Source organism: Rhamphochromis sp. 'chilingali' (genome assembly GCF_963969265.1).
Source record: "Rhamphochromis sp. 'chilingali' genome assembly, chromosome: 13".
In the NCBI taxonomy this organism is placed as follows: Eukaryota; Metazoa; Chordata; class Actinopteri; order Cichliformes; family Cichlidae; genus Rhamphochromis; species Rhamphochromis sp. 'chilingali'.
The window spans coordinates 21,809,253-21,834,038 of NC_137940.1; the positions used below are offsets into that span (position 1 = coordinate 21,809,253).

The 24,786-nt window shown below is 42.7% G+C and overlaps 1 protein-coding gene across 1 annotated transcript in view; it reads right to left on the bottom strand.

Moving 5' to 3' along the window:
* Window positions 1-24,786, bottom strand: part of tenm1 (teneurin transmembrane protein 1) — a 198,384-nt gene that overhangs the window by 15,330 nt on the left and 158,268 nt on the right. Inside the window, exons 23-27 of the mRNA XM_080900924.1 lie at window positions 10,722-10,876; window positions 7,756-7,839; window positions 7,075-7,269; window positions 2,120-2,207; window positions 360-556 (exon numbers count right to left, since the gene is read on the bottom strand). Coding sequence (XP_080757050.1) covers window positions 360-556; window positions 2,120-2,207; window positions 7,075-7,269; window positions 7,756-7,839; window positions 10,722-10,876 — 719 coding nt within the window. The remainder of the gene's footprint in view (window positions 1-359; window positions 557-2,119; window positions 2,208-7,074; window positions 7,270-7,755; window positions 7,840-10,721; window positions 10,877-24,786) is intronic.

Consider the following 24,786-nt stretch of genomic DNA (forward strand, 5'->3'; position numbering starts at 1 on the left):
TCCCAAGTTATTAAAGTTTAGCCAGTTTACCGCATTTATTCTTTATTTTTCTCTAAATGGGTCATATTAGAAAGCTAATGCTAGCTTTGTTAGCTGGTTCAGTTATCTACCTTCCTAACAGGCCCAACTAGCAGTTACTGTGTGTCAATAATTAATAACTAATTATCTCAGACTAATTTGTGTGTACAAATGAGCTTGCGTGGCTTAATCCGTTTTAATTTAGCAATGTGCAAATCCAAGTAAACACTTGAGTTAGTCAGTCTGTTAAATTTGCTAATAAATTATGAATTAAAAAGACAATTCGCTGGTATCCAAATATTTTACATGCAAATACACACATTAGGCATTGTGATAAGAACCTGGCTAAAGAGATAGAGCTCCTGGTCCAGAGGTGAGCTGATTTCCACCAGTCCGGCTGGGCTGGGCTGGGGCTGGTTGGGGCTTACAGCTCTGATCCGGATATTGCCCAGATCAGCAATATACAGGGTGCCATTGGGAGCCACTGCCAGAGAGGACGGGGCTTTGAGACGAGCATCACGGGCGTAGCCTCCGTCTCCTGATAGGAAAAACGGGAACTTGTCATTTCGGTAAGGACAGGAAAAGCTCTTTATCAACAAAATAGCATAATTCAAAGCAGCATCAGTTCTAACCACACTGAGAAATACAATTCGTTCTCCAGCGAAAGCGAGAAGTCACAACCAGTCCACACGCAGGTTGGCAAAATACGAGGATCCCATGGTGCCGCTTAAACGGTTATCAGTTTGGCTCAGGACGTGGACCTATTGGGATATGGTAACTTCCCAGTGGAGTGGATATGACCACCTTGATAGTGACCTCGGTCTTATCAGACGGTGGTAGTAGGCGACTGAATGCATCCAGATGTCTTTGGTTGCACAGCAGGATAACAGCTGGGTGAAGCCCTTTAGATGCTGTCAGCAGTAGGCCTGGGGCCTCTGATGGGTCTGTGCAGACAGCAGGGTGGCAGTTTATCTCGCGACAGCATGCGCATTATGTGTGTATGCTTTTGTGGGCGACCGCGCACGGGCTCGCATCCGTTAGTATCGGCGGGTGTGCGCTCGCATACATGTCCGCGTTCAAAGACACTGTGAGTGTTTACGGCGAAGGGATGGAAACGGAAAGCCTATGAAGAGAGTAATCATCTGTTAACAGCGAGACATGATTGAAAATATGCAAAGTACAACTCAAGGAATAGGGATGGTTACAGCCCATTGGCTTGTGGCATGGGAGAGACACTTCCCTCCATTTTGAATAGAAAAGAGACTGATTTTTATGAGCAGAATTAAATGATAAAATCACATCCGCTGACACTTACAATGAAAGCACGGCCTAACTGTCAAAAGAACATCTGCTTATTTGTTGGGTCCTTTTCCTCTTCCTTTTATTGCATTTCAGGTGCCCAACCATGATACAGCAACCAGTTAAAACATTCGGCGTGTGGAAGTGAGCATTTTCTTTCACCAGCTGTAATTTGAATGGATTTGAAAGGTTTCTCCTGAGCTGGTTGTTACTGAATTTAGCTGGAGGTCTCCACAAAGAAGAAGCCTTCCTATGAATACAAATATAAATACATCGACCCACACACACACAAGCATCCACTTTCTGTTTAGCCAACACACAAACGCTCACAGTCAAGTCGTTCTCTTAATTCTCCAGCCTGATGTTATAGGCGGTCTTTTCTTTCCTGGGTATTGTCATCATTTATATAAAAGTCATTGTCATATTTTTTATTGTTTTTCAAGGAGAGTCGAAGCGGCTCTTCCTAGACACTAAGATTCCAGCTGACTTTAATAAGTCGGGGAGGGAAAGTGCTAATCAAATTATTGTCCAGCAGGGACGCACGGGGCAGCCAGATTTACCCACTCAATATCAAGATATACAGACTAAATCAAATCCTCCGAGCTTCACAATGCTCCAGTTTTTGTTTCCTCTAAAACTACTTCTGAAGCAGGCCGAATATGATGCCACCAGAATTAATTCTCAAATGCTTTTGCATGTGTTGTAGCGCTCTAATCCTATTAAGCATAATCTAATACGTTCACATTACTTAATCCTGCACTCCTCACATAACAAGTGTGCGTATGTGTGCCTGGTGACCCACCAGAGAAGCAGTCGCAGTTGGGGTCTATCTTGCAATCGCAGTCCGTGGGGGCTCCGGAGATAATCGATATCTCGCCGTTGGTTGACACCTGTGGAGTTTTCAAAAAGCGACATGTCACAACGTGCTGCAGGAGGCCACTGTTAAACAGAAGGTAATGTTCCACAACAGCCTTTGTAATGTCTCGTCTCTCTGGCAAATAAGATAATGATGGCATTTCATATAAAAACCTGCGCTGAGTTACAATATCACTTTGCGTGTATCCGCTGTTCCTTTAGCCAAAAACATCACCGATGATATCTTTGGTGCCTCTCCGTGAAGTTTAGACAAACAAAGGCATTATGCATCTTCGATGTATGACACTATTCCCTTGCTGACTGATTGACAGATCTTTGGAACATTAAGTCTCGCTCTCCAAACAAATTAAGCTGATTGTCCTGATGGGGAGGCGAGCTGCAAATGGAGGTGAAAACTGTTGCAACAACAGCTTGATTTTGATTAATCTTGGGAGGCAGATGCTGCTTAACTAGCCCGAGAGGACCGTGCATTGTTGGAAGATAATTGTCAAAGATATGTTTGATGAAGACTTGCTTTTATCAACTTTATGATTCCACGGGGAAAGTTTATCTGAGGTGTTTATTATAAAGCCGTTCCCTACTGCAGCTCGTTTGTTTGCATTGCCAAACCCAGAAAACCCCATGTTTCCAGTGTCTGGGAAAAAAAACAAGTAAATAAGCACAATTCCCACAAAACTACTTTCCAAAATCTCCATTCATCCATCATCTGAGAGTAGAGAAAACCTTACTCCTAATTTTAGGTTAGAAGCAGAATTTCATCACCTTGACCTATAAAATACTCGAATCTAAGGTTTTACGGATCAGGACATAATAAAAGCAGGTAGATACAACCACAATAACAACACAATATATTATGTCAGTGTTAATTTAAGCCAAATTTAGAAGCAGTGAGTGAGGAAACAGTACACGTTTACGCACAGCTTCAATAAGAATTAGAGGGTAAGTAGCAGCCATGTGCTGCTAATCAAATTCACTTTGTTCATTTATCATCAGCAAGTGTGAGCACCTCTATGAAAGCAGAAGCTTTGGCAGTTTGCTGGTCTGGAGGAAGAACAACCCGTTGTTTCCCATCAATCAGATAGAAAGAGTCACAAAGGGAAAACATTCAAGACAGCTGCTAATCTTCACAAGAGTGGAAGTCCCAGCAAATTCGCCCTAAGGTCAGTCTATGCATTGCTCAGAGAAACCATAAAAACACTCAAAATCTACATCTTAGAGTCCACAGACCTAAATCAGCAAGCTAAATGTTAAAGTTCATGACAGCACAATTAGAAATAGACTGAAAAAGTATGGAAGGATGTCAGGGGAGACCCTCTTCTCTCTAAAAATAAGATGGCAGCATGATTCATATTTGAAAAGCTGCATCTGAACGAACCGCAAGACAAAACAATGTCCTTTGGACAATAAAGAACAAATTGGAGCTGTTTGTCCACGATGCACAGCGCAAATTTAGCAAAAACCAAACTCAACATATAAGCACAAACACCTCATATCAACCGTCAAGCACGGTGGTGGAGGGGTGATGATTTGAGCTTGTCTTGCACCTTGCAATCGTTGAGCCCAAAGTAGAGTGCCAACGTATTCTAGAAGCCATCTGTCTGACACCTAAAGCCTGGCAGTAATTGGGTAAAGCATCAGAACGATGATCAAAAGCACAACAGAAACACTGACAAAGAAAAGAACCAAAGCGTTGCCTTGGCCCAGTCAAAGTCTACACCTCAAACTGACTGAAATGCTGTGGCAGGCTCTGAAGAGAGCTGTGCAGAAACGAACCACAAACCTCAATGAACTGAAGCGACGCTGTAAAGACGCGAGAGCCAAAATTCCTCCACAACGAAGCGAGAGACTGATAAGGTCGTCGAGAAAACAGTTAATTCCATTTATTACTGCCACAGGCGGTTTTACAGGGTACTGAATCACGCGGTGTGTTTAGGTTTTTCACACAATGCTTCTGCATTTTGACTTTCGGTAAACAAACAGTGACATGGTGAAACAGATCATGTGCTGTTCTTCATCTCAGCCTTCTCAGAACAAGATTATGTTTTATCTCGTGCTTATTATGTTCTGAAACGTAAGGTGTAATTCGTTTCGCCATGCAAACTGTTCTACTCACACAGGGAAAAAACAGCTTGTTTCCTCTTCACAGTACAACAAATGCTTCATCTTTAAACATGTCCAAAATAAACAGAAAATAAAAAGTTGTTGCAAATTGCCCTTAATTTAAAGCAGATAAAGACGGGCACAACGGAGCAAATGTGGCATGTAATGAGTTTGATTGTAATGCTCCAGTGTGATATAACGAATAACACAGCAACTTATGCAAAATAAAAATTTTAAAAAGCACATATTGGTTATGCATGTGTGGTCCTTGATGTCCTGGCCAAATGTTCTGAGTCTATGTGATGGGAAGACGTGCCTGGACCATGAGCGCAGACCGCAGGCGGTGCCAAGTCATCGCCTAAATACTTAGTATGAAGGCCAAGGCACGTTCACATTTAATAGAGCTTATTACACTAAAAAAAGACTTGCTGGCTAAACAGTACAAGCTGGTGCGAACCATTGAAAGTGAAACCGAGCACTTAATTCACGCATCATTTTTAAAATCAGCTTAAAACATCATGTCAGGTGTATCTGTGTGCAGCGAACTTACCTGAAGTGTTCTGTATTTCATTTCTCCTGCATCACATTGTATTTGCCTGGCTGTTCTTTGTTTCTTAATGCACTGATTGATTGCACATCACAAACTGCTGAGATAATCCCAACTCGTCATCACACACATCTAAACAAATCATCATTAATTTTACTTTACGGCTCGTTGTTACAAAGCGGTGTCATTCACTGTCAGTCTGGCACCTGTTGCTGAATAAGTGTGGAAACCTTAACAAACATGGATGGATCCATTCCTGTCTGAGTCCAACTGAGACGCTTGATAAATAGGAGCCTAAAAATGCCAAACATAAAATAGGTGTGTCAAACGCAGTTAAAAAAAAAAAAAAAAAAAGGTCTTTTCATTGCCCATTGCAACATGGCTGGTCGGTACCCAATAAAAAGGCATTTGAGGTATTATATGTTCCTGTCTGCCTCCACATGGACCCAGCGTGTTGCTGCACACCACAAAGGTGCTATTGATTGAGTCCAGCAGGCACTACCTTTGTGCTGTTGGTTCCAAAATGCTGCAGTGCTGTGACAACATGCTGCTACCTAATGGAGCAAATGGACAGAAAAAAGTAATATACTATATATACTTCTTTTTTCTCTAAAACTGAAACCGTACTTCTTGATTATTTTTTGAATGCCTTTGATTTTGAGCATCTACGTCCTAGACACAGACTCGACGCACTACCTTGCTGCGTAGCATCTGTTAGGCAAACAACCTGTTCACAGTGGGACTCATGATGCAACAAGTGTGAAGGTAAATTAGTGTCATAAGGCCAGATGGATTGCCAGTGTCAGCTCTAGCTGAGCTGTTTCTTTTTTCCTGTTGTTATTTCCATCAGAGACGTGGAAAACGTTCATGCGAAGAGACAAGAGGCGTGCATTGAAATGTCAGGGTAATATGGAGGAATATACACTGCTCAAAAACATGAGATATCAATGGGGAAAAAGCCTGGATATGGACTGGTTAATGTGTTAGGAATGAAAAGATGTCACATCCTTTGATGGAAATGAAAATGCTCAACCTACAGAGGGGTTGAATTCAAAGACACGTGAAAATCAAAGTGAAAAAATGATGACCCCACGTGCTTGTATGCATGCCTGACAACATCAGGGCACCTAATGAAACGATGGATGGTGTCCTGGGGGATCTCGTCTCATATCTGGGCCAGGGCATCACCGAGCTCCTCGACAGTCTGAGGTGCAGTGTCAGATGGACTAAAACATAATATCTCAGAGGTGCTCTACTCAATTTAGGTCAGGCGAGCAAGGGGGTCATTCAATGGTATCAATTCCTTCAGCCTCCAGGAACTGCCTGAATACTCTTGCCACATGAGGCCATTGTTGTGCACCAGGAGGATCCCAAGACTCACTGCACCAGTGCAGGGTCTGATAGTAGGTCCTAGGATTTCATTCTGACACCTAATGGCAGTGAGGATGCCAATGCCTAGCCTGTAGAGGTCTGTAGAGACCCTTACATGTCTGTCAGGGTGAAGCTGTTCTCATCTGTGAAAAGCACAGACCACCAGTGGTGGACCAGCCAATCCTGGTACTCAATGGCAAATGCCAGTCAGGGTCCAAGGTGCTGGACTGTGAGCACAGGGCTCACTAAAGGACCAAGTCTGTTTCTGATGTTTTGGTCAGAGACATTCACACCAGTGGCCTTCTGGAGGTCGTTTTCCATCCTGTTCCTCTTTTCACAAAGGAGCAGATTCGGGTCTTGCTGACATGTTGAGGACCTTCTACAGCCCTGACCAGCTCTCCTGAAATCTCCTCTATGGTCTTGATGCTATGCTGGGAGCCACAGCAAACCTATTGATGTGTCATCCTGGAGGAATATGAGCAGCGACACTGACACTAGCCAAATACAAATGTAGTGAAAAAAAGCCAGAAAAGAAGAGAAGGGAATAAATGTCAGTGGCCTCCACCTCTAAAAGTATTTCTGATTTGTTGCTCCTCTAGTGCACCTGTTGTTAATTTCATCAACACTAAAGCAGTTGAAACTGATTAACAACCCCCTCGGCTACTTAACTGACCAGATCAATGTCCCAGAAGTTTAATCATCTTGATGCTCTACTCTGATTACAAAGTGTTCCTTTCATTTTTTGAGCAGTATATTAACACTCTGGATAAGTATGGTCTTTTGCAACTTCAGTATAAATTTGCAACATGAGAACTGCGATAAATGCATCATTAACAGGTGCCCTCAAAAGTCTTTTTAGTGACCTGCTGGATGCGGTTGATTCGCCTCTCATCAGTCTCAGCAATGTACAGCGTGCCCAGGTGGGACAGGGCGATGGCCTTAGCTGCCTCCAAGGTGGCGCGCACAGCTGCCCGGCTCACCAAGTGATGGTCAATACCTGGAACCTGGCAGTGGATGGGACGTCCTGCTACAATCCGCACCTGCAGACTTTCTGACACCTAAGGAAATACACCACAACGTATTATCTGTTATAAAAGAGAGAGGCACAATACAGACACTTACATCAATTCAACAGAGTCAGCCACTCTGTTGAATTGCTTTGGTTTTGATCCGGTGTATCAAACATCGCCTGCCTCATCTCCTGACTCATTACTTTTGAACATGCTCAAACAGGCAATTCATTAATTTCGGAGAAAAAAGTTGAGTGACATTTTCTTAAAAACAACTCCTGCAGAGACCTGTGATAGCATGTTATTTTTTTAACAAGGTGCTTTTTTTTGCTTTCTTTTATGTTAGCAGCCTCACTCACTCTAAATGCACCTAAAGTGACAGCACTGCAATTTGTGAAAAATATTTTATTACCCTCTCTTCCACTGCTACATATAGTCCCAATGTCTCATAAGAAAGCAGATGAATGAATGAGAAGCAGGCGTATATTTCCCTCTCTTGCAAGCCTCTGCTTTGTTTCGTGCGTATTTCTCTACCTGCAGGACGATGTTGTTGTCAAGGATGTACAGGGAGTTGTCCAGTGGGTTAATGGCCAGGTCTGTTGGCCACTCTAGCCGCACCTGAGGAATGACAAACACTTATTGTATATTTCTGTGAAGAAAAAAAAAAGCGAGAACAAAAGAGCAAAGAAGTCCTTGGTGGCAGCTGCCCACAAGAGCCAGTTACAGGTGATACAAATAACATCTCCTTAATAACATAGTATTAGGCCTCCTGACCCTCCCTGCTCATGCAAAGGTCAGTAGCGGGCAGGGAGCCTTCCCTGTGTTTATTCAAGACTCACACTGGCTCGCTTCGGCACTGTTCCAAATGTCATCCAATAACCGTGATCGCTGCCTGCTCAAATAGCACACCCTGTCCGCTAACACTGTGGGGGTCAAAGGCAGGCAAACCTACACCAGCGCACAGCCACCCACATGACTGTCCATCTCACTCGCAGGCGCCCGTGACCGCTGCAGAGACGACGCGGTGCGTCTGAAGGATGAGGTGATTGATGACTCCGAGGACGGATTGGTAAATAAATGGATCATGTTAAATTGCCACTGACATGTCCAATTATAGGCCCTGTCAAATGAGAGACTAGAAGGTTGACTCTGAAATTCCATTTTTAAAGATAGAGAGATTCATCAAGCAGGACTCACGGTGTCCCATGCATCAAATCCCTGCTGCACACGATATTGAACTTTGCTGTGACGGCAGGCGATTGCTTCGAGAAGCTGACCTGCACACAGAGCTGAAATCCACATTTATTTTTAAAGTTCTTTGTGTTTTTCATTTGTATATATTAAGAGAGCTTCAGCTTGCATTTCCACATCTCTTAAACAGAAAGCCAATATTATTACCAGAGATTTGAGCAATGCAGTATCTCTGCTTATAAGCACCAATGGTAGGAGATGGATTTAGTGTGTTGCTATGATACACTGCTCACCATACGTACTGATGAGAGACGAGTACTGCAGGAAAAAAAGTCTTATCAACAAAAGGTAAAAGGTACAACATTTATTTATTTAATTTTAGAGTATCTAGTTGCTAAAAACATTGGGAGATGTTGTAAAGTGTAACATTGTTTATAACATATCAGTGAAGTAGATACAGCAGTAGGGACATGCTTCCCACTGTGTTGCATCACCTCTCTTTGTTTGGAGATCAGTTGCTGCAGTTTTGAAAGCAAAGTGTTTACCTGTTCTTGCTGAATATAGGATTTCACATGCTGAACAGTCTGTGGCCTTAGAATACTCCACATATTTCCACTTGGGTGTTGGATTTGACACTGCAGGCACTCTAGTCTAGCACCTGGATTTCTTTAATGCACTGTTGTTGTAATGTCATTACTATGACAACATACATTGCTTCAAAACCTGCTGCCCCTATGTTATGTGCACTTGTCTGTACAATGATAATCATTGGAGGAACCCTCGCTTCTCTAGAAGTTCAGATTCTGATTGGTCACATCACATCAGTGGATGTTGAATCATGGAGGCAGCAACAAAAACTGTTCCTGAGCTGTGAATTCTTCTCCCAAATCACATTTGTGTTTTTTAGCGTACTGCCTGGAAACCCAAAGATCACGGCCACTCAGTTTTTGATTTTGTCCCATTTCTATTTCTCCCGATTCTCTGAAAATATTTGAGATAAACATTTTCAACGCCTCCCCTTCTTTTTCAATTATTTATTGAATTATGTTATTTTGAAACTATTGAACTACACAGAACTGCACTGAAAAATGTCTTTTGTGCTTGTGGCTGAAATGCAAAAAAAGCCTCATATTCAGATGTTGTCCTGTGTGCAGAGAAAGCCTGTTTACGCCTTTTTTTTTCCAGAAAAGAGAGGCTTTGAGGCTTTCTCTGATTTGGCCTGACATTACTGTGAGCAGCGTGACAGTATGAGGCAGAGCCTGAAAGCAGGTGTCACAGGGCTAAAGCGGGAGACACCCTTGAGGATGTCAAAACTGCACTTTGGAGTACTTGACTATACCTGAAACCAGCTGGGGAGATAACATTGTTAGGCCTTATTTGACACCATCAAGGAGTTCAGCAGTTCTTTTTGGTTTAAAACACACAGTGACGTAGCTCTGTGTACTCATCCCCTTCCCGTTTTTTGTAATCAACACAATAAAACCCATTCATTACAGACAGCTAACATTAGCATGCCTCGCTAATGTTAGCTGTCTGTAATGAATTTTTTGAGCTGTGTAGGTGAGTGGCAGATGACTCTGCAGTGCTGGAATAGCATTAACATAAAGGACAAGGAAGAGCAATCATTTCCAGTATTAATAATCTGTATCCTTGCAGATTTAGTGAGCTAAACTATCAAACTGAGAAGTTCAGAAATGATAGCCTAGCTTGGTAGCTTGTACTTTCAGGAGAAAGCTAAGTTGAATGTAGACAAAGTGCTACAACAGCCAAGAGATGATGAGCAAAGATGACACATTGAGGTCACACATTGTTTTTTTGTTTTGTTTTTTAATTCAACGAAGAATGAATTTGACATGATCTGAACAATGAGTAACAAACAACGAGAAGAGCCAGGAGGCAGCACGGGCCCCTTTAACGACACATAATATCCCCTCTGGGAATTCACCTGGCTTGAACATTGATATTCACACACACATACACAGGCGCTCACATCCCTATGTGTGGGCAGAGATCCCTCTATAGAGCCAGTAGCTCATCTATAATTCATCCTTTGCTCTAATAGGCTTGATATAAGTTAGCAGTGTGATCTGAAGGCTGCCAGATCAAACCTATGCAGTCTTTGGTCTCTCCTTCACACACAAGCACACATACCTTGAAGAAATGATAAAGGTTCTCAGTAGAAGAAGCTTTGCAGTGTATACTGCTGTTTAATAAGCAGGCTTATTTTTCTACAGATTATTAAAACAACAGCATTCACAGCAAATCTGCTTTCCGCTGGTCATCGAAACTCTGCCGCATTATTAACTCACCTGGCCGATGTCCATGCGTGAATCACAGCTTAGCGGCTGCGTCGACATCAGTCCGTTTGAACCAATCACAGTGGAGAGCAAACCCCTCTCATTAATCTTCTGAATGGTGGTGCCATCAACGAAGTAGACAACTCCTCCTTTATCCACAGCAATACCTAGGCGGGTGAGAGAGAGACAGAATGAGCTTTTGGAGATGACAGAGAGAAGCGAGCGGGGGGTGAGAGAATGAAAAGGGAAAACGAGAAAACCTAAAGGAGAGAAAGGAAGAGGGGAGATGAGTAAGGGGAGAGAAGTAGAGTGGAGAGAGGAGAGGGCTTGGGAGAGGCATCCAACTCAGTTAGACATTCAGCTCAGCAAGTGGCTGTCTTATCAAAGGCACTGCACCACAGAAATGTAATTATATTTCCATTCCAGAGCCCACTAAAGGGATTAGAACAATGCAACTGGAGGAAGAAGTTATTTGTCACATTAGATGTGAGCAGGGTGCCGCAGTGAACTTTTGACATTTGATGCTTCTGCAAATGTGCTTTATAAATGAGCATCCACACTTCAAACACACGTGCACATGCCCGCATGTGCATACATGCGCACTTGTATTTGCAGAGTGCTCTGGGACGCAAGCTTTGCCAGCGCTGTTTGCTATTAACAGCATATACTTGAACTCTCCATGCAGTGGAGTTCTGCAGCAGAGAAAGGAAAAGAGGTAAGTCCAGGTATTAAAGGTCAGGGCAGCCTATGAATCATCTGTTATGGATGAGGAGCAACCTTCATCCCCGCCTCATCTTCATACCGAGAATAGGCCTTTGATTCAATAATACTCCACTACTCAGCCCTCACCTCTTACTACACCAATCTCACTCGATTGCTTTCACTTAGCATCTGTGACAATAAGCCATTTTTTTAGCATTTCTACCTGCCATCTCCAGCGCATGTGTGCCATTTACGAATGATTTTTATTTTTTATTCTGCATCATTAAGTCACAACATGTTTATGCGCTGTGTATATAATTTCATCTCACACTGGCCTCCAAGGACTTCATGGAGACAAAACCTACTTATTGCATTTCCAATCAATGACAGAACTAAGCGGTTTAAATATAGTAGACTATAAAACAGTAGAAAGCATTAAATAGCATGACAACATAGAGTCTTATAAGCAGATTCTGTTCCTTAATTTTGTCTTTAACATTTCATCTCTTTAACCACACAAGGATATAGAAAAAATGGAGTCATTGGTTGAATCCAAGTTCATAGTTGACTCAGCTCTCTTTTTTCCCCCATAAGGGAAATATCTGACTTTTTAGCAGATAAATGTTATGTGTAAACCTCCTAGTTGCTAACTTTGTCCTTTATTGCTGTCTCACTTTGAATATTACCACTAGTATGTTTCCATGAAGTACACTATGTAACTGCTGTGTAATTTTACTAGGTAAAAGAACGAGTAATTGCTAGCAGCGTGCTGTAATTTCGACACTGTTGTGACCAATCTAACACGGCAAATTCTGCACTTAATGGAACTGACCGTGCTGCAAAACTTTATCCTCTGACAACATATTTATTATGAAATAGTGAAGATGACATTTTAACATAAATAAATACCAAATAACGGCACAACACATGAAATGACCCAGACACACTAGAGTAAAAACAGGACTGTTTTTGTGTTCGGCAACCGACTGCGAGTGTGCAACACCCTCAACCTCTGGGCGACACTTTTGAACGCATGACCTGGTTGCAGCCTGACTCAGGATGTCAATTTCTAAATGTCTGTGACGCATCTCCTTGGAATAGGGGAACTGACTCAGGTAATCGCCAACTGGTTGTATTCTGATTATATTCTGATTATATTCCCATATGAAAGCTAGCTATGCCATTTTGTAGTTAAATCTCTGCAGCAACTATGTCACTATTTGTGGATACGTTTCTGATTTTCTGTTTGATGTTCTGGCTGGACTCTGAAAGTAAGTAGTTCATGTGAATTTCTGTGTATGCAGATGAGATTTTTGCAATAGTGTTTTCACAGTTAATCAGCATATTATCACAAACAGTCATGACCAACATGTCCCCATTCATTTGCAAACTAATAGGAGACTGATGGCAGACTGATTCTGCCTGATTGTTGTTTTATCAGCGTGTTGATGCGTCAGAGTTGGTTTGAAGACAGCCACTGCATGACTGTGAATGGTCACAAGCCTGGTCCCAGTCCTTAAAGGGAAAAACAAAGTTCACAACAATTCTGTTTGCGCTGTTTTTTACCTGCTATGACTGTAGCGTGACATCAATGCCACAAAAAATGCTGCTCTAAGCTAATTAGCTAGCACTGGCATCACATATTCTTCATCTGATGACTGATAATTGGACCTTCTAGCCAAGATGGTGACCCCTGAATATGAAGGTAAAGCAGCATGTTGTACATAACGACTTCTCAGAGCTCTATCCATTGCCTGTTCGAGCCAGAAATGATGAGTGTAGTTTTGTGAACCAAAACATTAAAAAGTTGCAAAGTCATAAGATAAACAAAATATGCTAAAACACACTGTGGAGCTGAGGGGAGTTATGTGTGGCTTCCTTACTAAAAGTGACCCCTTTGACAGGAACACAGAGTCACTGAATCATTTCTTTCATATCTAAAGAATATTGATTAGTTCAGCTTTAAAAAATGTCAGAACACAGTGGAAATTTCCTGGAACAGAAGATAATTGTTTCAAGTTGTTTTTTTGTTGTTGTTTTGTTTTTAAGATTTAATGGGCTCACTGAGACATTCAGCTTATCGTGATTAAAATGGGCAGTGGAGTGAAATCATCAGTATGCAGTACAACTACTCCCCCATCATTCAGTCATCTTTTCTAGTTCTGTCAGTCTTTCTCCTTCCAAACTCTGTCACGCTGGATTATTTCGAGATGTGCCTCTGTTCGCTCTGAGAGCCCAGGATAAAAATCATTACTGACCTTTCCCCGGGTAGCTCTAATGTCTCATCCTCCTTGACATACAATAGCTTTCTTTACACATGCTTTGTGTTCAACGCGTGCACACGCACGTAGACGCGCACTAAAAAAAGTGATGCACTGCCGCCGCAACTAGATTCACAAATGTCCTCAGACCGAGCAACCCTGGACCGACCCTGTGAGTCATAAATCGCGCAGGTGGAGTGGTGGTGGAAAAGGGAGGTGGGCAAAGGGGGAGGGCCAGGGTCAGTGTGTTTCCTCCAGGGGCCAGAAGGTGAACTGCAGAGCTCTCCCTCCTGGCCCCTTCATCATTTCTCTGACACAAACAGATTACAGCACCCACACAGCCTCAGCCCTCCTCGGCAACACCTTTCCACTCCTCGTCTTGCATTTCCCCAGCTCTCCATCCTCCCTAACCTGATCTTCCTCCACTCTCTCTTTCCCCCTCCTCTCTTTGCTTTTTTCTTGTCCTTTGCTTTCTGTTTGCTGTCGCGCTCTCTGTGTCTTGCCCTGTATCTCGCAGGTGTTAATCAAATCACTGACCTCTGGCGCTTGGATAATGTTTAGGCTCTGTTTTTTTTTTTCATCTTCTCTCTATTCAGCCCATTTTTTATTCTTCCATCTCTTCCTCTTGGCCTTGCCATTCTTCCTCCTGTCACCTGCTATTATGCAAGAGGGACGTCTCAACCCACAGTGCAGTCTGAGCCCACTTAGGCCTGAAATTTGGCACTTTCTCCCTGCTGTAACACCATCCTCGTATTCCTCCTACTTTCCTTTCACTTTCCCATCCATTCCTCCTCCTAGCACTTTCTTGCTAAACCTGTCCCTGATCTTAGAGCTCATAAATCCTGCACAAGGACATGACGAGTCAGCCAGGACTCTCCCTCAATACTGATTTCTGTTCTCTCCCTCTGTCCCTGGATATTATTCTTTCTTTGCCCGCCTTGGTCTCACAGACTTCCAGCCTAAATTCCCACTTCCCGCTAGTTTTTTTCCTGTATTATGACATCCTTATTACGCATACTCGGGATCGGCATATCACATATTTATACAAACAGGTTCTAAATAGATGCCAAACTACCATTAACAGTAAACAAAGTCTTATTCATTCACACACAAGTACGAAAATAAAGAAATATTGCTGTTATTGCTCGACATTGGTGACAGGATTTACACCAGTTTATGTGTTATTTAAAAGCATTTTGCCGTATTTATTGAAAAGGTGGTAGATTAGTCCACATTCTCCTTGTCAGGGACTGGATTTCCTGCTGTCTTTTATAAAGCTGTGTGCTGCTTTAAGGGAATTTACAGCCCCGCCGTATAGCCAATGGATACTCAGAAGACATCAACAGATTTACTGTTTCTCCCTGGGTGAACCTGGCACTCTGATACTCATGTTTAGAAGCTGGCAGACACACCGGTGGAGAAGTAATTGAGATAAATCTCAACTCCACGGGGAAACGGACATTTGGCTAAAGTTGGGACAGGATTTTATCATCAAAGAAAAGTGAATTAGACTGAGTTGCGGTGACCTTGGAAAAAACAGAGGGAAGAGGGAGTGGAGGGAAGGGGAGGATGATACAGTGACGCTATTCACATGCAGCTCAGATTTAAGACGAAAATGCAGCCAAAGAGGGGGGGAAAAGACAGACAGTGCCAAAAGAGGTGGGAAAGAGAAGAAGGATGGTAATAAGACAGAGGTCGTGATGAGGAATTGCTCCAATTAACCATTACAGTCCAATCACTCTCAATCAAAGAATCTCTTTGTTCTGTGTCCTTGTCAAAAGAATATCAGTTCTAACGGCCCCCTGTGGCAATGCAGTACAATCCAATCTGATTAATGCCTTGAAGAGAGGGGTCTTAGAGAACATCAGTGTTGATTACAGCTATTTGAAGAGAGGATGCCACCAGGAGTTCTCTGAGCAAAGAGCGAGGGAGAGGTGAGGAAAGGTGTAAGGTGAGAAAGAAGATAATGTGTAATACGGTCATTAGAACACAAGTTGTGGATTATATATCTTATTTAGTAGCACTCGGAGACAACACTACAGGCTTACAGTAACATCAGGATGTGGTGTGTGTGTGTGTGTGTGTGTGTGTGTGTGTGTGTGTGTGTGTGTGTGTGTGTGTGTGGTGCACAGTGACTGCTAAGACCTGAGCACTCGAGAGCACAGGAAGTCAGCCTTATGGTGCTATTCAAGTTTTCCTTAACAGTACTTTCACCTTTCAAACATTGACAGCAAAGCTGCCAAAAGAGGTGCTGCTATAGACGAAAGAGAGAAGAAACGTAAAATCACACACACATCAGTGTCTGACAGGCAGTTAACCAGCACGTACATGTACAGAAGAAACACAATGTAAAGGGATGTGGTAAACAGGAGAAGAAAGCATAATTTGCACAGTTTCGTTTATATATGAAAACTCTGACGCACCCACACAATCACAGCACAACACACGGGGGAGAGGAACACACACACACACACACACACACACACACACACACACACACACACACACACACACAGGGTGCCAGCAGCCCGAGGTGTAAGCCATTCAATCTGCCCTCCCGTATCCCCCAGGCCCAGTGAGTGTTAATGACATGGACTGACATATTATTACAACATCTACAGTAAATGATGCGAGCTGGAGCTGATTATGGCCCGTGGCATTTCTGTACAAAGTAACTGTATGTGACTGACAACTGAATGCAGAGCGATAGACAGTTTCACCTGCACGACTGGCCCAAGCGAGGCACACTGGCCATAAATAAAGTCAACCACATTAGCTGGGGAAAGCCTGCAGGGTTCACTAACTGCTGCAGTCCAATTGTGAGTGAAGCTGAATAACAGACTGTCTCAGAGTCTTTAGCTTGCTGTGTGGTTTGCACCTCACCTTCACCATTTCTCCTTGAAAACACACAACGCTGCCGGTACGTAAAAGTGTGAATGTGTGCACATGTTCGCGGCAGCTTGTGGGTGTGTGAGTGTTTGTGTGCGCGCAATGCATGCAATGAAGAAGCTAGGCGGAAAAGATAAGGCTTGGCAGTTAATCACATTGTGCATATGCAAATATAGAGCGGGTAAATCAGAGCGTCTGCAGATACACACACGCACGCACAACTTTCATCAAGACACTTGGGTCGCCCATGTGCACTAAAGGAGGGAAAATAAACCGCCTCATTCAATTTCAGAATTGTGAAACGCCTCTGTGCACTCTGTGGTATATGTGTGAGTCCAAATGTGTTCATTTCACACAATGTTTGATTGCACACCTGTGCAAAGAAGAAAAAGTTGTGCTGTACACATTTTGCTAGTGCTGCAATCAGTCCCCGATCCTGCACCTTCTGCAGCAAACGGCTCTATAATCTATGACATGCTCATCTCCTAACTGCTGTGCTATAGTTGCTCCTATTTCCCCAATCAAACACGTTCTATCGATCAATACCAAATAGCAGAGGCGTGTATTTCTTGTGGATCTTTGGTAAGCAGAAATAATTCATGCTTCTTGTAATTAATTATTCATTGAAGCCCCACAGAACAGACAGTGGCTTAGTAATTAAGTCTGAATCAGACACTGTGGCTCATCTAATTACCAACCACTATAAGTTTGTTAACATATTAACCCGCATTAATTAATTATTGATAGCGTTCTCCTTTATTTTGAGCTGGTATAGTTCCCAACTACACATGTATGGCGAGGCGAGGAATTCTCGCACGCAGAGACCTGAAAGGAGATTTTGAATTAGTTGCATGCTAATATTCATGCAAATAAACATTTTTTCCCTTTTCTTTTTCAGAAAAATATGCGATTCGGTGGTAATTGCCTTGTTTGATAGCAAAAGAGAGATCCAAAGCAATCACAGAAGCGGCAGACAAACTCAATTATAAAAAGCAATTGAAATGCTTTGGACTAGAAAGCTCCATGAAAGGCTGAGGGGTTTGGGATCTGTGCGAGTGTCTTGCAGATTATGTCGCACTGTTTAGAACATCAAACAAAACACAAGAAGGTCTATCAATAGGCGCTCTTTTCCCAAACACGCCATCGTGGCAATATTGCATGATGCCATGAAAATGGCAACAACAAAAAAGAAAAAACAGCAACAAAAAACAGGAAGTGGGATCAGATGGGAGGAACAAATGTTCTGACATCTGAAAAAAAGCAAACGGAAGAGCGGCAGAAAACTACTATAGAGTGCAAATCTATGCAGCTTCCACCCAAACAAAGTATCCCACGTACAAAGACATCCCAGTGTCCTAGCCAGAGGCAGCACCAGTGTAGTCTCTATCACAGCCATCTAAGATTTTGCCTCATCGTTTTCCCAAACAACTGTGTGAGCACATCCTCGGGTTGAGATGTGACAAATGGACTCTTGGAGAGCTGCAGGTGATAATAGTGCCCAGGTGTGAACAATTACTGGCTCTGTTTTTCCACCCCTTTAACAGCTGCTGACCCCCACTCTCACACAGGGAGATTCAGCTAAACTGCTATGTGCAAGTACGTCCGCTACCATCGCTCCGCTTTTTCATCTTTCTGCCCAGTACGTCTAAAGAACTGACTGGCTAACAGCAAGCACGAGTTTACTTTCTCTCCCCTCTCATCAGAACTCCCTCCACCCCCGTGACCGAGACAAATGCGTCCATCTGTGTGTATCGCCCGTATTTTGGGCTTTCACCTCAAGTAAATGCAATTTATTCCTCCGCGGTAGCAAAGCTCCACTCCTCCTGTCAGTGTGCCAAGCTCCCAGTGGAGGTTGACAGGCCAGCTGCCAGCAGTGGCCATCCCGACCAGTTAAAGGGACACGTGTGTTACATTTCCCATGATCACACTGACGTTGTCAGCCTGACATACCTTTAACGAGGCTTCCATAACTAACTGCCTGTCCCTTCAGAATCGGAAACACAGACAGTCCGGCGACCAGCGGCCTGTCAATCAAAAACGAGCATATACAAGTTTGCTGACTGGCACACATGTTGCACCTTTGGCGCAAAGGCTCAGCCCTTGGCCTTAAGCCTGCATGTCTTATTGACTCTGCGCTTCATTACACACACAGTGAGCTTCTGTAATCTCTCTGAAGCTACTCTACACACTCCGACTACAAACAAGGTAGCTGTCAGTCTCTATAGCGTACCACCTATTTATTGCTTGAATAGGAGGCATTGTAAAGGCAGAGCCTTGTTGTTAGTGTATAATCGTACTTTCTTTTGTCCTGTGTATACCTTGACAGCAGACAATTTCTTCTCAGAATATCAGTTTTCCGCTGACCCTGACCTTATCAGAACGTAGCACGAATAATTTTTGAAAGCAGTCCCTGTTCTTCCAAGTAATCCCAGATAAGCCTGATTCATCTATCTGATTCAGCTAAAAAATAAAGTTCAACTGACCATCCCTCTACTACCATTAGATGAATTCCATCTCATGTTTTAATACTCTTAGATCTGAGGACTACCAGGTCTCTGAAACCCTGAGTCAATGGGTCAGCAAAAAAGTTTGCTAGAAATGTTAAAGGTGTAATGTGTCACTGTCGGGGACCATTTATGGCAATAAATAAAATATATTGTGTGGAATGCTCTATTCTATGTGTTAGTCAACAACTAAATCCAACCGATTTTACACCAAACTGCCAAAAGTATTCACCCACCCATCCAAATCCCATATAAACCCATAAAAAATCCAGCACCTAGTCATGCAGAGCGCTTCTACAAACATTTGTTAACGAACGGGTCGCTTTCAGGAGCTGAGTGAATTCCAGGATGGTACCGTGATAGGATGCCACCTGTGCAGCAGGCAAATTTCCTCACTACTAAATATTCCACAGTCAACTGTTAATGGAATTATAACATAGTGGGAGTAATTGGGAACAACCGCAACTCATCTAGGCCACATAAATCACAGAGTGCGGTCAGCAGATGCTGAGGCTCATAGTGCTCAGAAGTCGAAAACTTTCTGCAGAGTCAGTCACTATAGCCCTTCAAACTTCATGATACCTTCAGATTAGCGCAAGATCAGTGAGCTTCATGGAATGGGTTTCCATGGCCGAGCAGCTGCAACATCACCAAGCAACATCACCAAGCATCATCCTCCAAGCATCATGCTCCCAACTTTGTGGGAACAGTTTGGGGATGGCCCCTTCCTGTTCCAACATGACTGCTCATTAGTGCACAAAGCAAGATCAATACAAACATAGATGAGTGAGTTTGGTGTAGAAGAACTTGACTGGCCTGCACAGAGTCCTGACCTCAGCCTGACACAACACCTTTGGGATGAATTAGAGCAACAACTGCGAGCCAGGGCATCTCTTCCAACATCAGTGCCTGACAAATGAGCTTCTGGGAAAATGGTCAAAAAAAATCCCATAAACACTCCTAAAACTTGCATAAAGTCTCCCCAGAAGAGCTGAAGCTGTTATAGATGCAAAGGGTGGGCCAACATTATACTAAAACCTATAGATTAAGAATGGGAGCCCACTCAAGTCCTTATGTGTGTGACGACAGAGGAGTATATATATTCTCCCCTGTAAGGGATTTCTGAAGCTCCAAAATGTTTTTGGCACACTATGAATTAAAGTACCTGACTGAAAAATTTTAAAATCTTCCAAAGGGTTTATAATAAAAATCAGAATATTAAATCAGAATTAGCACCTGTCAAGAAACCCAAGGTCACTTTACATACAAAATCCATCTGCATTTATTGTAAGGCAGCAAAGAAAGCTGTTTCAGTAAATGACTTTGTCCAATCATAATTTTAAAAATCAGACTCATTTCACATTACTTGCTATTACTCATGCAGAATAACACATTGTGGATGCTGTAGCATGCATCTATTGAAAAGTGTTCTCTTTAGGACTGTACAGAAGGCCAGCAGAGGTCCAGGCGAATGTACTTTAGCAAATATAATAAACTGAAAAATCCACAGTTTGGAGTTTTGTTGAACTTATTTTTGTTGACTGACAGCTAAGTCCTCATTCTGTCTGAAAGGAGCTGAAAAGAGCTGTCTAATCAAACTCAAAGCATTCTTCACCAGAAAGTCTAGGACTGGTTGCAAGCCTCAGCCAGCCAGTCAGGCTGGAGTTAACATCCCTGTAAGTTTTATACATAAGGCTAATTCTGAACAAAACACAATGTTGAACCAACGAAAGCAGAAAATCCTCCAAATATGGAGTTCTGCAGCTTCTAAAACATAAATGCTTTTATCTACAGTACAGATTTCGCGGTGAATCCCTAAGATTACTAACATCAGTCCAGTATCTGAGTGATGTTGGCGAGGAAGGGCCAGAAGAGTGTCTTTTCTCCAAACGCTACAGAGTGAATTTGACCTTTCACCTTTGAAATCTGAACATCACTTCATCTTTCATGCCATCTGACATTTGTGTAACATCCTGTCGTGATTAGCTAACAGTTATTGTGAACTATGTACTTTTTCTTAGGCCAGGGTGGCTTTTTTACACGTAAATATTTCTACCATATTAGAAGAATCCCGAAAAACTCACTTAAATTCCCTAAAGACGCACCAAAAATATCACTTTCATGAGAGCAGACAGACAAGTCCTTAAATGCAGCAGTTCTGGCCACAGCTGTCACCAGTGCAAAAGCATGAAAACATTGCTCAGATGCTTAAATGACATATGTCAACAATTCCTGACAAGCAACGTCTTTACCTCTCATAAATAATGACAACGCCAAAGTAGCGTGACCTTGTCACAAAGCCAGGATGCCCCCTGTGGGACTTGAGTCCCAGAAAGACAAACCCAAACAGAAAGTTTGACATTTGTTTGACAGTGCAGAGCAGCGGCGTTCTCTTGACCACAGACAAACAGAACTTACAGTTTCTGAAAGTGGCAGTTTTACAGTTTCTAGATTACATTATTAACAGTTGTGTATTATTAGCAGTCCAGTGCAGTCCAAAGCACTTCAGCTCTTATAACTGGTGCAAAACTGATTCCCACTTAAACTGATGACAACGTGTTGGTCACCAGTATTACCAGATCAGCAGTTAAAGCCTATTTGAAAAGCACTGACAGAAAACTAAAAAACTGACTTTCTCTCTCTGTGTATATGTTCATAAAAACCCAAGCTGTTTAGCTGTGACTGAAAGAACATTCAGCATCAGAGCTCTAGTGTTTTTTTTATTGTCAAGTGTTTCATTAGACCATCTGGAAAGAGCCTAGTGTGACTTGTGGCAGTGGGTCAGCTGGAAATTTTCAGAAAAACACGCGGCATAAAGTGAGGCTGCATGCATTATTTACCCAGAGTTATCTTTTAATGCAATGCAGTCGAGCAGGGCCTGTCACTGTTTCATACAGCGACAAAGTCAGCAGTAAAAATGCAGACATGACACGGGCCATGTGTCTGCAATTCTTTCCCCAGCTATGTCAAACTTGGCTCACCTGCTGAAAAAGTCCTGATGTACCTGCGTTGCTATGTGCCTTGCCTCACGCTCTTTTGCTTGGCCCTCCAGATTTGCCGCTGGCAGCTATATTCTTAGCATTATTTCTGAGAGAAAATGAGTCTCTGGCACAGTTTCATATTGTGGCTGCTCAACGATGCATTTCTGCCTCGACAAAACCGCCGCCGCTCTCCTAATTATCATGGATGCTGCAGTGTGAAAACGAGCTGCGGTAGAACTAGCATGACCCAATGGCGTCTCCTCTATTTTGCATTATCATAGAGTATGCTGCTGTTTGCCTTGCTGTGTGATTAATTCATGTGTGTATCATTAATGCAGGAATGTCCAGGGGCAAAGACAAAAGCTCGGTCAATGCGAAAGGAAACACGGGGGCAGGCTGTGCGCGCACGTGCACGTGCTCACACACGAACCGAATCTTTGAGTTCAAAAAACGCAGTGTGACTTATCATATGCCCTTGTTTTTGTGAAACAGCGCTCTGTTTAAACCAACAAAAACAATGATAGTTGACCCACTGAGCGGGAAAGCAGCCACAGGGCCAGTTTAATATGCAGATGAGGAGTGGGACTGCTGCATGCTGTCGGATTTGGATGCGAAACACTCAGTCCACTCTCGCTCTATTTCTCTCCTCATCCATTTCATGCATTCTCTGGTTCTCTCCATTTTCAATTTTTCTCTATTAATGTCATTATTTTTCATTCTCGGCTGCACTCGCTTTATCTTTAACTCTCCTCCTCCCTCGGTCCTGAGCTCCCTCTGTTTCTCTATCAATTTAATCCGCTCTCCTGTTTTGCGAGGTGCAACTGTCTCTCTGCACTAAATGCTATGGGAGCCAGAGGTAGAATAACAATGGCATTTTCATTCCGGCGTCATAACACAGAGCAGCCGGCACAGATCAGCTACCCTGCCGTAGGACTTCACTTTAGTGCTGTGTGATACGGCATCAGTCCAGTACCCAGTAATTACACCAAGTAAACGCAGGTCCATACCAACACCAGCACTATGCCAGGTGAATCATCATTCATGAAATCACTGTGAATTTTGCTTCTCACAATGATTAGTTAACACAAACTTTTTGTGTATTTGAAACTGGGCTTTTTTTGGAGACCTGGAAGGTAAATACGCCTGTCTCTGAAGCACTTGGGTCGGCTTCTGTTGTTTAAATGTGCTGTAGGCTATAAATAAAACAGACGTGACAGCCAGCAGAAAAAGCTTCAGACATTTTTCACAGTGCATGTTTGAGGTATATTTTTTTCTTTCCCACAAAAATTATTTATTTAACACGATTCAGTGTCCTACATGCTGAACTTTGAGGTTGGAAACATACTAAAGTATCGTTCCTATCATGCTAGTGTTGATCCGATACCAATACCAACAATAATAATATTTCAATCTATCTACTTCTATAGCAGTAGCAGTGGATCAATCTAATTTATAGTATCAATGCAGTGCTGGTATTGGTGTTCGGATGTACATTAGCATAACCGGATCAATACTTTAGTTTGTTTCCATCCTCTAAGTTCAGCAGAACAGGAGATGTGTCTCCACAAACACTGCTCATCTCGTGCAGCTACACTTTACTCCACCCCCTCCTCCCTACTCTGGTCTCTTTATCATTAAGTGCTGTTGGTCATCATAGCTGTTACTTTAGCAGATTTGAGTATCTATAGACTATATTCAGACATTCAAATAACAGAATGTATTATTTTAATTGAATATACTCTGAGCCTGTCTATAGCCATGTTAAATAAGTTATTTTGTTAGAAAAGAAACAATATCCCTAAACATGAACTATGAAAAATGTCAGAACCTTTTCCTGTTGATTGTGAGATCTGTTTTGTTTATAGCCTGAAGCAAGTTAGAACAACAGAAGTCGACCCAAAGTGCTTTAGAGACGGACAAAAAACAGAGTTTCATAATACATGAAAAGCTAAAAGTTGTGTTTTGTTGCATTAACTAATTAATGCGGAAAGTAACAATTACAGTATTCTACAGGTCATTAAAATGTGTTTAGAATTTGCTAATTGATTATTATTCATCTCATAAATCACGACACACTGTTACTGTGACATGTTATTAGTTTCAGCGTTGGTATCGGCAGTACTGGGCCTGTATTTACTTGATAGAATAACAATGGCATTTTCATTCCGCTGCTATAACGCGGAGCAGCTGGCACAGACCAGCCTCGCAGCCGTAGGAGACCTCAGAACTTCCCTCACTGCCTCTCGCTTACACAGTTTTGGGAAGCAGCAGATTTAAGAAAAGTGGAACGCAGGCCGCAGCGATTAGAGCGGTGCAGTTAAAGGACAGTACCACTCATAAGGCATCATTGCCTGAGCAGAGGCAGGGGACCAGTGTTTTCTGAGTTAATGGTTTGAGTGCGGCCTGGCTGACAGCGAAGCACCGTTTGATTCACCGCTGCTGAAACAAACTGGGAAGTGATCCTGCGCGCGCTGCTGCGTTTCCAGCTATTTCTGTTAATGAGACCAGCACCCAGTGTGTGAAGATATTCATTCACCTAAGCTGCTTATATGTCAACCACCAGCCAAGACAGCTACTGTACAGCATGAAAGCCTGGCTGTCGTGGTCTCTGAGCAGCTCTGTGCCACGTGAAGCGTATTAACCCGTGGCTCTGACGCTTTTTCTTTTTTTTTTTTTTTTTTTTAAACACACCCAGGCTGTTCAACATGCAAATAACCGCAACCAGTTTAAACCCCACAGC